This window comes from Microchirus variegatus (assembly GCF_963457635.1).
Source record: "Microchirus variegatus genome assembly, chromosome: 6".
Lineage (NCBI taxonomy): Eukaryota > Metazoa > Chordata > Actinopteri > Pleuronectiformes > Soleidae > Microchirus > Microchirus variegatus.
Window position 1 is genome coordinate 15,634,165 of NC_139807.1, and position 18,620 is coordinate 15,652,784.

At 40.1% G+C, this 18,620-nt stretch overlaps 2 protein-coding genes and 1 pseudogene across 3 annotated transcripts; all 3 read left to right on the forward strand.

Annotated features, from left to right (window-relative positions):
* Positions 1-521: 521 nt before the first annotated feature.
* On the forward strand, positions 522-1,499 carry LOC310928275 (annotated as a pseudogene). Its single transcript has 4 exons — positions 522-709; positions 821-899; positions 1,149-1,261; positions 1,349-1,499. The product of its transcript is annotated as an uncharacterized misc_RNA (transcript).
* Positions 1,500-3,220: 1,721 nt separating this feature from the next.
* Positions 3,221-5,390, forward strand: LOC310928276 (transforming growth factor beta activator LRRC33-like; the record flags this gene model as incomplete). Its single annotated transcript, XM_083890798.1, has 2 exons — positions 3,221-3,337; positions 3,516-5,390. Exons 1-2 carry the CDS (start codon positions 3,248-3,250, stop codon positions 5,388-5,390), a joined length of 1,965 nt encoding a protein of 654 aa, XP_083746924.1. The 5' UTR covers positions 3,221-3,247.
* Positions 5,391-16,683: 11,293 nt separating this feature from the next.
* Positions 16,684-17,532, forward strand: LOC310928219 (gap junction beta-1 protein-like; the record flags this gene model as incomplete). Its single annotated transcript, XM_083890723.1, has 1 exon — positions 16,684-17,532. The coding sequence occupies exon 1, from the start codon at positions 16,705-16,707 to the stop codon at positions 17,530-17,532; it is 828 nt and encodes a 275-aa protein (XP_083746849.1). The 5' UTR covers positions 16,684-16,704.
* Positions 17,533-18,620: the final 1,088 nt, after the last annotated feature.

Below are 18,620 nucleotides of genomic sequence, written 5' to 3' on the forward strand. Positions count from 1 at the left end.
ATTTGCACTACAGCATCCCTGCAGAATATCAGTGATATGTTTTGTTACAGTGCTATTGTTTAGTTACAATATGAATGAATCCATGTGGAATAATTATAATTGTTTATACATCTCTGTACATATTGTATATAAAATGGGATATACTTTTGTAAATGGAGTTGATTGATGGATTAAAGTGTTTCATTTTCTGTCTAAATGCATTTTCCTGTCGTCTGTACTCAGTCAGCTGGCGGTACTGATTTAAAAGGTTAAAACTTCTTTCTCCTATTGGCACAAGTACTGACAAGAACCAAAGCTGTTCTATCAGGGAGGCCTTCACCGTGATTGCAAGTTTCACAATGCATTGCTATTTGGCCGTAACCATACAATCCAAATGAATTCCATCTTGAGAGACAGAGGGAAGATAGTTCCTCATTTAGAAACTTAATTTTGAAACTGAACATTTAGGTTTCCGGGTTTAACTGACGTGTGACCTCACCCATTTCTGTAACTTGAAGACATCCAGACTTGCAAGGCTCGATATGCTTTACAATTCTTTATTATCAATAGTGGCGTTTTTGTTTTGACTTTGTCTTTTCCTGGTGCACAGAGCCAGTGTTTTAGAAAATGATTTTCGGAAACTCCATGAGGGGATTGAATTCTAGAATTACATCAACCACATTCTGAGGGAGTCGATGGGAAAATGGCCAAGACATCTAGAACAGGGGAGGTATGTCACTGATTATGTAGGATGGAGTCATCTTGGACATTGTACTACTGAGATTAATGTCATTATTGAGTATTCAGATAGGATGCATTTTTCTTGTAATGTTTTGTAAAGCCAAGTACTTTCCAAAAAGCTCAAAGCTCTCTGAAGATGTCCTTTATGAGAGAAAAACGGGAAGAGGGCAGCTGCAGAGGTGGGTTGGAGCTAGGAACTGAAAATGTGTCCCATTAGTTGCAGTCTAATCTGGTAGTGAGGCCATAAACAGCGTTTGCTAAGTTAATAAAATTAAAGTATTATGTTTGTTTCCTACTCATGCCAGCTCCAACATTCCTGCAGATAACCGCTTGCACTAACAAACATCCAGACATAAGAGGTAAAACTAAATTCAACGCCTTGGCTTCTGCCATTGTTTTGAATAAGTGTATCGCGCCTTTTCCCAAAGGAAATATAACTGTGATCTATTGGACTGTTGCTGCACAGCAAGGAAATGCAATTTCACAAAAGGAAAACAGAATTGTTGTCCAAGAGGATGGTTATTACTTGGTGTTTGGACAAGTAATGTCACTGAACTCAAGCATAACTAAGTTGATATTAGGTCTGATTTGTTCCAGCTTTTCATCTCATGCTCTGCTCGATTCACAGGTTACGTTGAAAAGCCCAAGCACAGTTTATGGGTCACATGATTCAGAACTGGAGCTCCGCTGAGACGACATGAACAGAGCTCTTGCGCTGCCTGCAAGAGATGCCTGCTGAAGCACATCCTACCAACACATGCTACACTGCAGGTCACTGAGGCACTCCTGCTCTACACTGTGGCTCCTTAAGGAAAAAATATATTAATTTTCTTTTATATATATATTTGTATAGGTTGTATAGAGATTGACACCACTGCAATGACTATGCGTGAATATGAAGATACAGGCTCAGTACAAAGGCTGGAAACAGGAAATTAACATTGCTCACTTTAATGAAATTAAACAAAGCAACAGATTGTGAACACATTAAAAATAAGACTAATGTTAAGTAACTAATGTACTGTTAAAAAAAATTCTACTTTTTCACATAGATTAACTAACAATAGTGTCAATGACGGGAAATATGCTTTTTATTACCTTTTGTTTTCCACACAGGATACAGGCTTGGCTTTGCCTTTTTTATTTTATCTTTATAATTTCCAAATGTACACTTAGTCCTCTAAACTAAGCAGCATTGCCCAGCTTGTCCTTGTGTGGGTTCAAATGTCATCCATCTTACAATTACAAGCAACAGACATTGGACGTTTTCGAGTGAAAACACAAGAGTCTCACAGCTACTTCCACTAAAGACACAATGGGTCACTTGTGTAATCCTAGGCTATGATCTTCAAAGTCACCAACTCTCTGTAGATCCTGGATTAACACCATCTCTCTCGACCACTTTTCTCATAATAATGGCTGCATGTTTTGGAATAATGTGGTTCCCTTCAGCGGAGACTTCCAAGACAATCGACCCTAAGCCAACAAGCACTGGAAAAAGCTTACTGAGAAACGCAAAGTATGTTTTCTCTTCATCATCATCATCATTCATCTGCAGATGATTCCACAGGTATTACGCGGCTGCATCGGGACAACGAGTTGGAACTGGTGGTCCCATACTGGCAATAAGCTCTCATCTCAACAAATTCAGATTCAACCTCTTTTGGCACCATACAGCTGAACTGAAAGAAGATGAACAGACTCAGCTCATAGTTGCAGGAAGCAGATAGCTGGCTTTGTGTGGGAGGCCACGCTGATAAAGAACCAAGTGACAGCCGGTGGCCACAAAATTGTTGGATGTTCCTTATCGAAGGGAAATGCATAACTTAATAAATTAAACTGCTCTCATCAGCATTTATGTGAACAGTTATTTTTCCAAAAAAATATTCAGCCAAGTAGACCACTTGAGCCTTGTCTTCAGATTTGCTGATACGTGGTACCATGTCCTTTCAACGATCTATTTTTGCACGTCTCTATATACCTGGGCTGCTTCCCTCTACCTCCACCTCCACACTTTCAGTTTATTTGTTCCTCTAATCTATTTTTGAATGGTTTCCATTTTTCCTATGACAGGAACAAACAAAGGCATACATCTATATCCACCAGGATGGGATTACCAGCTGTCTGACATGTAAATATGGAATACTTTAAATGTTTCATGATAATTACATATATATAAATATATAATGTTGTATATAAGTTGTTAAACTGGATAATATGCCATAGTACAAACATGTTACAAGATAACATTTGGTTCCTAACTATGATCAACTTTGTCTATATTGAACTGTATTTAATCAAATTAGAAGGTTGTTTTCCAAAGCTGAAGAGAAAGTGATGTACCACTGGCCTTTGTTGTCTAAATATAGCAACAGCGTCTATCTGGTGTCCACAGATGTTTTTCCAGTCGCTTTTTTTTTTTTTTTTTTTATGAAGCATGGTTATAAGAGGAGCTGTGTGTGTGTGTGTGAGCTTGTGTGGTGGTACCATACATTTTAACAGCAGCAGAAGCAGCAGCTCAGGAGCAATGGTTAGGCAAATGTTCTCCAAGTTCCTACTACTCTGGTCACTCAGCTATGATATTTATATAACTGGACTGACATTTGATTATCCAAAGGTAGGTTCAAGATGCTTAATTTCAAATGTAAAATGTGTAAACATCATTGCGATGTAATGTGTAGTCCATTAAGTTGCACTTTTTTCCAGCTTTAAGATCTAAGAATCTGCTAAATTAGTTTGACTGTGATTTCCATGGTCCACACTCTGATTATGATTAATGTTCCTTCCATTTCAAGGAGCAGTCCTGGAACAACCAGAACCTCTATTTTGTCCCACAGGATTTAGATGTAAGGCTTAGAAGACTAGACCTGTCCAATAACTTCATCAGACAGTTGCACACAGTTGTTTTGCCATACTTGCAGCAGCTGGACCTGAGCTCCAACCAGCTGGATCTCATCTCTGAGGGGGCTTTTGAAAACCTGGCTCAGCTTGAAGAATTGAATTTGTCCAGAAATGCACTGGACAACAACCTTGGCAGCAACAGCAAAGCTCTCCAATCCATTGGTAGACTGAAGAGCTTGGACATATCAATGAATGGCTTGAGTGATTACTCAGCAGAGATGTTCCTTCGAAACAAATCTTCTCTTAATCAACTTAAGATGACTGGTAATGCTTTAACACGACTTTCGCACAGCTTGTTCAAAGAGAGTAAAGGTTTGAGGGCCATTACTCTGGAGAACAATCTGATATCAGTGATAGAAGAGGGGACATTTGAACCATTGAGCCAATTAGAGATGCTGAACTTGGCCAAAAATAACATTGCACAAATCTGTGATTTTACATTACATCAACTTAAATATCTGAATCTTAGTCGAAATTCGGTGGAGTTTTTTGTGTCACGTGAAAACGACCTGCTGTATAGTCTGGAAGTTCTTGATTTGAGTTTCAACAAACTCCTTTATTTCCCAATTGTTCCAAAGATGAACCAACTGAAGTACCTTCATCTGCAGAATAACATGCTTGGCGCCTTAGATTTAGAAGCTGCAATGGTATCAGAAGTAAATTATCTTTATCATGAGATTATGAACGAGATAATAGTTACAAAAAATACCCTACACTCAAACTGGAGGCTAATGCCACTAGTGTATATGGACCTGAGCAACAACCACTTCAGGTCTTTCCCACTGGAGACTTTGAGCCGTCTCTCATTTTTAGAGACACTGAATTTCAGTTACAACTGTCTGCAAAGCATCATCTGGAACGTGAGGCAGTACAGTGATACAGAATATCCTCGGCAGATTTTCTTTCCCTCCTTAAAGCACCTCAACCTTCAAAGCAATGGCCTTGCATACATTTCCCAGCTCTTCCTTAATGCACTTACACAAATAGACACGTTAAATTTACAAGACAATTCACTGCAGCCCTGTGCTCTTACAGACCATTTAAGAAGCTCCGAATCAACACAGCAAATTCACCTCAATGAGTCCTGTGTTGCCTTCAAGACGCTCAGTACTCTTAAACACCTAAATCTTGAGGGAAACAATATCAAAATGCTCATTGCTAATGCATTTCAGGAAACCTCTTTAGTTTCCCTCAATCTTGCAAGAAATGCACACATGGTGATGCACGTGAGTGCACTAGACGGTGTGCAGGAAACCCTTCAGTCCTTGATCATCAGTGAAACAAACATGACCAGCTCTGATCTGTCTTTACCCTGCATGCCAGCATTAACTCATCTGAACATGTCAAACAATCGTCTTGATGTCATACCCAGTTTAGGCTGCTCCCCTCTGAGGGAAATCGACATACGGAACAATCGTTTTGTGTCTTTAAACAACTCTTTGATTCGTGCTATATCTGCACACCTCCGTGTCATGTTCATCAGTGGAAATGACTTCAACTGCTGTGACAGCAAATGGCTGACAACTCTAGACGAGTTGAAAGTAAAACTGCCTGATATGAGTGGCACTGAATGCTTTTCGGGTGATAGCAGAGTCAACATGACAGCGTATCTGAGAAGTTCTTCATCTTATTGTCTGTTTCATAACAAATCACAGCCACTTCACTCAGGACAAATGTTTATTGTTGTTTTATTTGTATTTGTAATGCTAACATTCTTGATTATATTTACCAGGAACCTGTGTTGCCCGCAAATACCATTTGTAGTGTGATTGCGAGTTTATTTTGTGCATTGATAAACATACTGCATGTGAGAAACTGCAGAGCAAACCATAGCAACTGGAGCACAATTCCTGTGAGTTTGCCTTTGCATGACGCATTTACAGAAGTGCAGCTTAATGGCTGTTTAGGTTGTAAAAACAAACAGACTTTCAGTTAAGTAAAGCTGTAATGACTTCATAATGAGACACATGCATCTTCTCACATTTTTCAAAGCCTCCTGTGACTCCACTCCCCATTACGTGTCTGTCAGACATGTATCCCACAGTGTGACCTGTGTAGCTAAGATGTCGTGATTGAAACTGTCTTTATTGACTCCCAAGCTGTTCGGTTTGCAGCTAGTGCCAAATCACTAATCACCCGGAGAACTTTTTGCCCATCCGCCATTGGAAATTGTTTGTTTGCAGCCAAAAGTTTAACCTTGACTCAATTTTCTATGACGTCTGCAAAATCTTGAACAACATTCCCAGAATCAGTGTTGACCACCACAAACACTCACTTTAACGTCAATAACAAACCTCGGAGGAGTATCTGTGTAAACATAATGTATATATTCTTCAATAAATTAATTTTATTTGACAGTGTGCATATACAAGATCCACCTTATGCTATTTGCAAATGTGTTGTGTTCTGTAATCTGTATAATTTCTGTGGCTCTGACATTGTCAAACACGCTGTATGTAATAAACATGAAATAACCGGATAATTATAGCAATATAATTTTTTTCCGAAAATGCACTTCTTTTATTTACATGCAAAACAAATCACGGAGGTTTAACGGGGAAACATTCTGTTTTCATTATAGCACAATTTGAATCCCAGCATGTGATAGAATGTTGAGTGAGAGTCCTCCACCATTCATTGTGTCCTTGTACAGTACAATAAACGCGACTAGCTTTGCATCCGCTACTTTGAGAAAATAAATCTGCTCAACCAACAACACGTGAATAGAGTTAAGTTTATCCTGTTGATCTACAGACAGTGGGGTGAGGTTACTGTCTGGTGAAACAATCATAAATTCTGTGGGTTTTATTACACAGCAACTAGTTTTGGATGACATCGGGAGAAACTACTGCTGGAGGATATCCTGTTGAGAAATTCTCATACCTTCTGACTCATGTGTCTGCTTTAAACTAAAGCTTTAAACTAAAGCAGAAGCGCCACTTTGCACTTCTTAGGCCCATGACCCCATTGTCCACTGGTATGTGATCTCACCATTTGTATCAAAACAGCCTGGATGTCTATTGATCGAGCTGTTGAGCAATATAAGTAGAAACTATCTCTGTTGCCCCACCTACAAGATTTAGGTAGAAGATCAAGTAGCAGCTTGACAAGTTCAAACAAAGAGCACTCGAAGAATAGAACACTGTGTGTATAGTATTAGGTGTAAAACCATAGGAATGCAAGTAGCAAATTGTGTTCATTCTTCTTCTTGGCGGTTAATGGTAGCTGGTATTTAGATATCAGCAGCAGCTTGTTTGTTAGTGCACTGAAAAGTTGTATCACTGTCAGTCTTTCCCTCTAGGGTAACTGTATTTCCAGTAAACAAGCAAAGCATTGTCATGGCTGCCCAATTAAACCTGGCACTTTAAAAAAAATAAATATATATATATATAGAGACAATCTTTTCTTGCATCACTGATATCTTGTTCCTAAAGTGTACTATATATCATATACCTATCTCACCTTCACTCATTTTTATCCTTATTATTTCAGAAATGCAAAATGCTCCTTCCACACACTCGGTACAAATATTTATATATTCCTTGCCATATGTTTTCTGGATTTTTTAATATTATATTTTGCTATTTATTTATTTTTTTGGCCAGATTAGTGGAGTCTGGACCACTTTAATTTTATTCAGGCTCTTGGGAGCCACTTGACCCTATCACTTCCTCACAGCCTGTGTCCTGTATTTTCCATCGAGGAATCCATCCATGATAGACCACAGATAATCCCTGTCTGCTGTTACAGCATCAGCCCTAATGTGCTGTGTAAATTAACAAGACATGATGGTCTACATCGGTCATTCCCAGAGTCTGGGAACACAGATGGGTTGTGTGAGACTTTGCATAAAATGACGTGATGGATTATGCACAAATGTGCTCTTGTTACAGTCTATATAGTGAATTGGGTTGTGATGGTTTGTGACCTTGAAAAAAGTTTGGGAAAGGCATGGTCAGATCACTGAAATATACACGTCCTTAATGGTTTCTCTCCAGCTCATAACCTCATGCCTGCGTGTATTGGATTTTGGTCTGTTCCAAAGGAAAGATGACCAACATGAAACAATCATTTCACACTCTGGTGACCAAAGATAATGTGCAGAACCTCACAGTGTGAGAAATTTGGTAAGTGGGGTACAAATTATTTCATGTACTGAAGTAAGTTTTCCACATATCTGTATTTACTATAAAAGTAATAATGCATGTGACCAGAATTATCCATTTCATCCATTTATCATATATATATATACATATTCTTATTTGAGTTAAGAATTTAGTATTTTTTGGATAGCTAGCCAGCTCAATTTTATGGAACTGGTGGTACTCCAGGATGCATTCAAGGACACAATTGCCATTGCAGTGCAGTGTGGATGAATGAGTAAAGCGCTACGGGTGGACACTAAAGAAAATGCAAAGGGCAGTGACTCTGAAAAGGTAAGAGAGAAAAGGTTCAGAGCAACTGTGAAACATGTGCAGCCTCGGCTCACTCACCTTTCATGATGACGAGGCAGAGAGCGCTGAGCTGGTGGGAGATCCACAGACAAGTGCAGGGCAAGTGGTGGTAGGTGCTGTATCGAACACAAGTGTATCCAGGTTGCTTTATTTTAATGTAGTCCCAGAAGCCTAGAAAAAAATATGTATGTGACAGAAAAATAATTGGGGTTACTTTCACGCTAATTTAAGTACCAATTTAGAAAACAAGGTGTAATTTCTTATCATGCATCCAGACAGATCATTACAAAAGTGTAATTTAATTATCCAACATCTATATTAAGCAATGTATAAAGGTAGTATATTTTAAAACACATTATAAAACAACTGGCTACATTAACCATGTTGTTGTTTTTTATTTATATCAGATTGAGCATGGCCCAAGGGCACAGCCATTTTTCCTTAAGCTTGAATTGTTTTTACCTATTAAAGACACATCTCATCCCCTAGGGTGGGAAACTGCCTCAGACAACTAATTTATTTGTTTTAGTTTGAGCTGTATAAATACAGCACATCTTGTCCTCCATCTCTCTGATAGTGTTATACTTAAATCGCAATACGAGGTACTACTGTAAACACAACATCCTGTCAACATCAATGACACTGATATCCTGAATAATATCATATAATGTATGGGCCCCCAACCTAATTCATGTGGATCACCACTTAATATCTTAACTGTAAATAATTTAAAATGTTTTTTTATGGATGTTGCATCATAAATATTTTATCATGAATTGTATATACATATTGTTCAGTATCAAAACAAACACTTTTATTTTGAATTTCTAAGAAATAATTGTCACACATATTGTTATTGCAGTATCATTGAGATATAATTTTAAGCTCCTATTGGTCATTCATATTGAACATATGTTTTTGGCACTTTTTTCACTTAAATGGTTTGAGACCCCTGGTTTAAATTAAGGTTAAAGAGACACCGGGTGATTTTGAATTTCTGACCGTTGTTGAGTCAGAGTCCATGGCTGTTATTTACTCCCAGTCTTCACCCAATAATGGCACAATAAGAACAGACAGTGAGGTGGTGGAGAGACCTAGGAGGAAAAGGGACAACCAACATGTCTGCTTTAAAAAAAATCCATTAAAACGTCTACTACAGCGATAGAGAAACTGAAGAAACAGTCACTTTACACTGAATATTCACTTCACGTTTGATGAGGACTTCGCTAACCTGACAACAGTTTTTCAAAATGGCGGTCTCCTTGTGGTTCACCGGTCGAGGGCGGGGTGAGTGGAAGAAGTTTAACTGACAAACGCGGCAGAAGCAAAGCAGCAAAGAAAAGCTGAGGTCGCCAGCCTGACACCGTCACAGTAAATATCTAACGGATTAACGGAAATATTAATATTACAAGAGTAACTCCACATTGGCTAAATTAGCTAATTAGCTAATTAGCTCGCAGTAGCCAACAGCCGCGCGCAGTCAATACCCTGGGGCTCCAGCAGCAGTAACATCGGACACGAACCCTGCTCCTTCGACTATGACTCCTCTCCAGCAGCAGCAGCAACTCGCCCGCCGCCGCCACCACCTGCAGTCCGCTATAGACACACAGAAAGTGGGGCTAATTTACAAGCTTTTCTTGCTGGAAAACGCCAGGAAAACGCTAGAACAAGAACTCAACAATTTCATCAGTAAGGTAAGATTAGGTGCTGTTGTTTGATTGCTACATGGCATCATTATGTGGGTATTAGCACAGGCCACACGCTGGGTTCTCATGTCCCTAACCGAGATAAATTATAAGTTAGGCGGTTTAATGGACCGAGAGTGACATTAGCAATGAAACTAATAACTATTATTGATAATTGATTGTGATTTGTTTCCAGAGCTGTGGTGCAAATATCAGTTATTGACTGGCAGCACAGTGGAGACACTTGACATTATATTTGGTTAGAGCTCAATGGGAGGTCTCACAATAGCGTCCTCACTTTAAAAAAAAGTAATGTAGTTTATTTTGGTATTTTTTAAAATAAAAACATTGATTTAGAGATCCAATATAAGTTTGACCTGTGGGTCGTGACTTAGTTATAAACTGTCAAGTGTTTATATTGTAAGTTCAGAATAAATGATTACTGATATTTTTATAATGAACAGAAAAACAACAACTTATGGTTGTTTCCCTTTTCTTTCAGGCCTATGACGACATCCAAGGTTTCTTGAATTCATCTCTTCCAGTCTGTGTGTTCAGTGACCTGGCAAATGTTTTGGAAGCAAAATGCCGTACAATAGACAAACTCTCAGCGTTACTGGAGGAATTTGTTGCTGGTAAGTCAGAAGTTAACCGTGTCAGTTTAGCTGCCTGTCTGTGTAGTGTCAAAATAATTAAATACAATACAATTAAATATTGTACAAAAATGCATGGAAGAAGCCTGAAAGGGTTTCTAATCAAGGAATTGCACTCCTGTTGCTTCTGCCGTTACCAAGCAACCAAACTCTGGGAGCTGCTGACATGACTGGAAAGTTGCTAAGCTCAGTGAACCAATGCATTTTGAATTTTAACATAATCAAAACAGATGAACACAGAGATGAGAGAAACAAAATAATGTGACAGATTGGATAATGTTGGGAGTTTTTTCGAACTCCAGAAGATGCTAGTCATGGATGCAAGCTGACGCTGTCTTTAAACTCAATAGAAGTGGAAGAAAACAAAGATGAATACATTATAAGCACCGTGTTTCCCTTCCTGTGGCTGAGTGATTGCAGTTGCAAAGCTTATTTCAGAGTGGACAGAGACCAGTTTGACCTACCTATTTGGAGTATCAATGCGCTTTGAAAGACGTTCTGAAAGTTGCCTTGAAATGTTTTCATTTGGACAAGCGTGTCACAACAGTGGCACACCCATATGTGCATGCATCTTCTGTGCTTCTCCCTTTTAAATCAATTCATGTATGCACGCAAACGTTTCTGCATTTGAACAGTACCAGTAACATTGCATTTCCATGTTTAAGATAAATGCTTCTCTTATCACCAGAGCCACAAGTTTGTGCCCACCCTGCTGTCAAGATGGGTATGAGAACGAACCATCTTCAGCCACTTGGAAACAAGCGGATCCTGATAACAGATGTTCTCAAGTTTGGGCCCATGTTGCAGAACGTGCTCATGGCAAGCTCTATTGTGAAATCAGTCCAGGTGCTTGGAGGGACACTGTCCCTTCAGCAGCTAAAGTATTTCCTAATTTCCCAGCCTGTAGCAGCCCAAGAGGATCACATGATCTACTGCATCTCGTCCAGCTACAACAGCGCTGTTCACACTAAGAGCTCATCTTGTCACTTAAAGGTCAAAGAAAATGAACACGCTGTTATTTATGAGGAGAAAAGCCAACTAGATGATGTGATTCCGCAACCTGCCATGAATCAGAGCCCCAAGGTGACTCCAGAGAGACCACCATTACTACTACCACCAATAGAGGCTATATTCCCAGAGTTAAGTAACCCAAAACCCAAAAAATTAACACCACTTATGAGCTGGGGATGGGAGGGTCATTTCCAGGTGCAACACCAAAAACAAACATCCTCTCAGCTGCTGCACTTCCTCAGAGCCAAAGCTAAGAACATGGGTGCACAAGAGGTCACTGTCATGGAGTTGAATAACAGTACACACCATTCAGGTTGGCCACAGTCAACGTTGTCTTCCATCAAAACCCAAAGCGACCAATTCAGAAATGTTCTGTCAGACGATGGGATCAAGTCACAAGCCCGGAAAACATTGCGTGCAAACATGGAAGACCAAGGCCCCGTCTTCAGAGTCAAGCGGGTGGAATCAAGCGGCTGTCTGACCTACACATGTGTGATTGCAACTAAGACTGAATTGTGGGATATTGGAGACATTTTAACTGAGGTGCAACAAGCACACACCGATGACAGCCCAGCAAAAAATGAAGGCTGCCAAAATACAGCTGCTCAAGTGGAGAGCTCTTGTGTAAACACCCAGTGGAAAACCCAAACTTCCAAGTGCACAGAATCCGAGAGAGAGGACAATTATGTTGATGCAAAAACCCCAACAAGCAGCAGTGTTACCATTCCTGAGTTTCGGGTCCGGAGGTTTGAAGAGATTGAGGTTGTGGTGTCTCATATTGTCAGCCCAAGCAACTTTTATATCCAGCACGCTGACTCCTTCACCAGGCTGCAGGCCCTTGTTACAGAGTAAGTTGTTCATCATGGATTCTAATCTCTACACTGCTTTTTCTCAGCTTTTCACAACCTTCATTGATTCCCTGATCGCATTTACAGGACCTACAGAGCCACTTATCCCTTTTTTATTACAGCTTTCTTTGTAGACCCCCCCCCCTTTTTTTTTAATAATCCACATGTTTCTGGTTGTCATTATTTTTGTGCTCTCATTTGCAGCAGCTGGAAAGCCAGTCGCTCATATGCAGAACAGAACTGCATTCCAGACATTGGAACCCAAGTAATGGGTTGGTTCCCTAAACAGGAACAATGGTGCAGGGCTCAGGTGACAAAGATATGTGGTGTAATTGGAGGTGGGTTTGTTTTCTTTGGAATGGTTTTTCAAATGCATTCCTCTAGATGGTAGCAGTGTCACTTCACTCGCATGTGGCCACTTGGAGACTTCCTACTGCACTTAACCTGCCATGCTCTGTTTATTGTTGTATGGATGTAAGATGATGACTCCATTGATGGTGCTGGGAGTGAGACTTTGATCAAGGTGGAGGTTAAGAGGCTGGACCATGGTGACACTGCCTGCCTGTCACTGCTGTGCGTCAAGGAGTTGACCCCAGAAATGGCTGTTCTTCCACTTCAGGCTGTACAGGTCTCACTTGTAAACGTAAGCGCTGTTTTTTTTTTTCTTCACATTAGTTAAGGCTTGATCATTCTTAACATGCGTATAAACTAGCACATAAATCTCCTTTTTGATGACCATTTTAAGATTAGCAGTGCACGTTATCCCTCTTAGGATTAGCATCGACGGAAACGGCTAAATACTGTGCTGTGTGAGTGTAGACTCATTCATTGGCATATGTCCACATGATTAGTCACAGTCTTATCTATTGCTCAGTGATAAAGGAAACAAATTATCGCAGTTCATGCTATTTTGTGTCTCGTTTCCTGTCGCCCTGCAGGTGACGCCTGTTGACGGGAGAGACTGGTCTGAGGAGTCAGTGGGCTGGTTCAAAGCCACGGTGCTCAACAGGACACTTTATGCCAGACTTTACCCACAGGCGCCAAACGTTGCTGTCGAGCTGTTTTTGGAAGAGGGAAAGCTCGGAGCTATGAGGTACTTATGAAACGTAAAGTAATGAAACGGTTCAATCGTGAGTTTAGAAATATTGAATTGTTGTCACCAAGATTTATTGATGGATTATATCTTGTTAAAACATGCCCATATATCTGATATAACTGGCTATCATATTTCCAAATGTAAGAGTGTGTGTATTTCAATAAAGAAGTCTTGCTTGACATTTCTATATTTGTATGTGTTAGGGGTGGGAATCGCCCGAGACACCAGGATACAATACTGCAAAATGCTTCAAAATCATATTGCGATTTACTCGCACAACAGCTCTAGTGAGATTGAACACTTGGCACCATCTAGTGGACTAAAACGTCAATTACTTTTAATGCTAATCCGCACAATCGGTAAAAAAAAAAATTGTATACTCATAAAATTCAATGTTTTTTCCCGTACATCTATGTATAATTTTGTGATGAATCTTTCCTTACAGTCGTATTTTATTGTTAATTTTAGGAGAGGAGCATCGCTGTCTTTGAGACTGGCCCAGAATGGACACGCGAACCACAGTGAACTGAAGAAAAGCAGTCTCACAAAAAGTATGTGGAGTCAATGTTTGGACTTTGTTTTTTACATTTTCTACAGTAGGTGTCAGAGTAATCTAAGTGAGACCATAGCAGCACATTTTCATCTTCATTCAATATCCTGTTTTTACTTTTTAGGAACCGTTCAACTAAAAATGAAGAAACAGGACTCCGACTGGGGCAAATACCTCATCTCATGCTACGCTCAAAACAAGAGGGAGCAGTAAAAAGCAGGACATGCTCGTTTTGTTGTTTTCTTGGCCCAAGTGTTGTCTCAAAATACTGAGACACATTTTAAATGTATCACGTACTTTCTATCGACAAGTGAACATGCAGAGGACTTTGAGTAAACATTTGACAAACTGCTGTGATTGGCAGTTCAACAATTGAGGATATTTGAATATAATGAGGACAGTATTTACTGGAGTAGAACAGATCAGCTTTGTGTATTTTAATGTGTAGAACTGCAGTTCATACAGTAAAGGCTAAATAACCATGTCTAATGAATGTGAGTGTTATAGTGAACATGCTCTATAGGATTATTTGAACTTGGAAGATTCTGTTTTGAACGTTTACTGTAAAATTCAATAATTTCCTCAAGAAATTGACATTGTAGGAGATAAGGAATCGATTGCCTTTAAAGCATTGTTGGGAAATTGTTAATATTTATATATATATATAATATATATGTGTGTGTGTCCTTTCCTGTTAGACATAGTTAAGTTTTGCTGTCCCTCTTATAAATAAGGGAAGTTTGAATCAGGTCCTGGTTTATTACAGTTACTAGATGTTCTCAGTTCAGTTAGATTACTCTTTATTTCATTATTTGTTGTATCCCTATATTCTGTTAAAGTCATCTTTCAGTGAACAGTGGCATATCTATTATTAACTCCATGTAAAGAATATGTTGAGTGCTATAATAAAGACGTACATACACTGGCATACCTCGTCTCTCTATTTTCTAGTGGCGAGTCTTCGAGAGAATATAAATGAGGCTTAGTTCATTCAAAGAATTAGCAGGCCTCGCAAACCCCCCTCCCACTAAATCTGTCATAAGTGACGCAGAAATGCTCATGGCACAGTGAGCTGCCATCATCTGATAGAACATGACAAACGACCGCATTGTGTTTTCACTTGGCATTCAGTTTGTTGTCACTGTAAATAACTGTTTCTACTGCTGCAGGGGAGGAGTTTGACTCCAGCAATAATAATGTGAAAGCTCCCAAAAAAACAACTATTATTTCAGTTGATTGTTAAGCTAATGATTTTCACGTGCAGATTTGTTGATATATTGTGTTTGCTCAGTCAGAAGCAAGCATGTACAGTACAGTTGTAGCCTTTTAACCTTTAACCAAAATGAATGGATATGTGTCCCACTTGGCATAGGCTTTGGTATAAATGTGCTCATGAATATCAAAAACACAAATAAAATACACACACACACAAGGATGGAATCAGGCATGAAATAGTTTGCTTTAAGGCAATTTAATATTCATATTAAGTGTACTGTATTAGGAGTTAGAAATGTGTGTGAAATGCAGCTTCAGGCCAAGTTCACAATATTGCAAATCAGCTTGAACAAATGGCTAAAAACTAGATTTAAAAGGTTTCAATTACATATTTGTCTGCTTTTTTAGATGACTCTCCAAACCTGTGAGTGACTCTGCTCTCAATGACAGTGGCTTAGGTCAAGAAAATAAATAAATAAAAGCTTCCCTCTCCCCTTCTCTGCCAAGCACAATAAATAATGTGGCAGGCCGAGGCCTTTTGTGTCCACACAGATTCCTTCTTTTGCCTGGGGTAGGCGGAAATCGAGGCGTTTGATCTGAATTCTAAAGAGTCTTGTTGCAGCCCAATAAAGGCTGCCATTGTATGTAAATGGTTTATATAAGAGCATATGACCGCTCCGGTGCAGGGCAGTGGCTAGTGGCGGAGGAATGATTAGCATTTCCCAGACGCATGGTGTTCTCTGTCCAGCCTTTTGGCTTCATAAAAAACACAATATTTTCATTCATTTCCACCTGATCTGTACACATCTGTGTGTACCACCACAGCGGAAGGTAAAATACATGTACTGTCATTTTCCCTCTGTTTACTAACAGTGAAGTGTGGCGTGAGGTCAGATGTTTGTGTGTCAGCTGGACGTATAACTTTTTTGTTTTTGCATTACCGTCCTCCCTGCAGAGTAAAGTCAAGTCATTTTGAGTTTTCACCAGGGCACTCTGGTCAAATCTGTAACCTTTCTTGCAAACAATGAGATCTCTCACATTGTAAGCAGGAAAAAAAAAAGTAGTCATGAGATGAATGTCTTGCTGGTGTCTTGGAGAAATTGTCTGGCAGTCTGACAATCTGTCTGCAACTGGGCTGTAGGTCAGTTTGGGAGTAGAGTATTAATACAGGGTGACTTGACCACGTGTCTCGGCGAATGTTTCGCAATTGGCTTTCGAATTCGTTGCGTCCTGTGACGAGGGCACGGTGGTAAGCCATCGCCCCTGTCTTTATACGGCCAACTGGCGACTTGGCATTTCTTGTTCTGTCGAAAACAAATCCAGTTCGATGCTCAGGCCACACCTCAAGATGGTCTTCTTCGGACCCGGCGCTGCGTACGCCGCTTGCACTGCCGGCTAAGCCTGGTAAACCTCTAAAAACTGATAAGTAACAGAATATTGGCTGCATTATTAAGTTGTTTGTGGATGATCTTATTTTTAGTGATTTGCAAACTCTTTTGTAACATATTTTCTTAACATTGATAAATAAAAGATGCCCCTTTTGTCCTGCTTCTTCAGACCTGGAGTCAAAAATGAACTGGGGGTCCTTTTATGCCGTGATCAGCGGCGTAAACAGGCACTCTACAGGCATCGGACGCATTTGGCTCTCCGTGATCTTCGTCTTCCGTATCCTGGTCCTGGTCGTTGCTGCCGAGAGCGTCTGGGGAGACGAGAAGTCCGGCTTCACCTGCAACACCCAACAGCCCGGCTGCGACAGCGTGTGCTACGACCAGTTCTTCCCCATCTCGCACATCCGCCTGTGGGCGCTCCAGCTCATCCTGGTCTCCACCCCTGCCCTGTTGGTGGCCATGCATGTGGCCCACCGCCGCCACATCGACAAGAAGATCCTGAAGAGGACGGGGCGCGCCAGCCCCAAGGAGCTGGAGCGCATCAAGAACCAGAAGTTTCAGATCACTGGAGCTCTGTGGTGGACGTACATGATCAGTATCGTTTTCCGCATCGTCCTTGAGGTGGCCTTTCTCTACATCTTCTACTTGATCTACCCCGACTTTAAGATGGTGCGTTTGGTGAAGTGTGACTCGTTCCCTTGCCCCAACACAGTGGACTGTTTTGTCTCCAGGCCGACAGAGAAGACTATATTCACTGTGTTCATGCTGACGGTGTCCGGGGTGTGTGTGCTGCTCAATCTGGCCGAGGTGGCGTACCTCATCGGCAAGGCCTGCAAACGCTGCTATCGAGGCTCTGAAGACGAGTCCAAAGCCGATTGGATAAGTCGAGGACTGTCTTCTTACAGGCAAAATGAAATCAATCAGCTGATAGCCGATCACCCTCTCAAGTCCAAGTTCACTGTGACCAAAAAGAGCCCGAGTGAGAAGGTTGAGAGGTGTTCTGCTTTCTGAGACTCTGCCTTTTTGTCTCCCATTAAACTAATCCAACACGTTCTATACATATGCACATGTACATATGTATATATGTGTATTTATGCGTCACTTATTGATTCATATTTTTGTTGTTTAACTGACTCAAGTGTTAGTTGCTGTTTGAATTCGTCTAAACTATTTACAGAGCCAGGAGTGAAGATTAAACGACTTCTTTTTTTCTTTTTTCTTTGTGCTGATTTTCTTCAAATCATCGTTGACCACAATTTGCCAGATTTACCTTAATTTGTTTGGATTTTTCTTGTTTTTTTTTTCCACCTTTTGAAGCAGCTTTAATTCATTTCACTAAGAAGAGCTGCCAAGTTGCCATGGTGGGATGATTGCTCGGGCTAAAACAAACCATGACTATGAGGATTGTGTTTCCATTTATTATCGTCAAAGTTGGGCTCTTGTTGTGTGACGGATCACTTTAATCTGTACGGATGAAATGCAGCAGGTGTGTCTTGGTTTTTGTCCTGGTTCGACGCCCGAAATTTGTGCCAGAATAGTCGCATTTATTAGGGGAAATCAAACGCAGAACATGGATATGAGAAGTTTAGCATGAATATTTATGCGTTATAAATGTTTGCCATTTGGAAACCTGACTCTAGTTTTGGTTATCAGTTTCTCATCAGCACGCGGACACACCGTCCAACAGACTTTTTCCCCGAGTCCTCCGTGTAATTTGGCTCCTTTTGAAAGCAAATTTTGAAAAACCAAAATTGAATAAATCATTTCAAAGACGTTTTACTTGAATCTTTATGAAAAGGTTTTCAAGTGCACAGTGAAAGTGAAAGAAGAGAGCAAACCAGAACAAATGCAGGATAAAGTTTGGAAAGTGCTTTCAAGTCATGTTAAATATACATGCTTTCTGGTTTCTTCTTGAAAAAGAGGTAGTGAAAAAGAGGTAGTTTACTATTTAAAAACCCTAAAGTCAACCTTTTATTTAGATTGAAAAAACTTTGTATCTTATTTATTCCAGTCTGAGTCAAAGCACGACTTGTACGAACAGTATTGTTTCTCCATGCCAGTGGGCAGATGCTTGGATTTCTTTGCACTCTGTTGCTCAT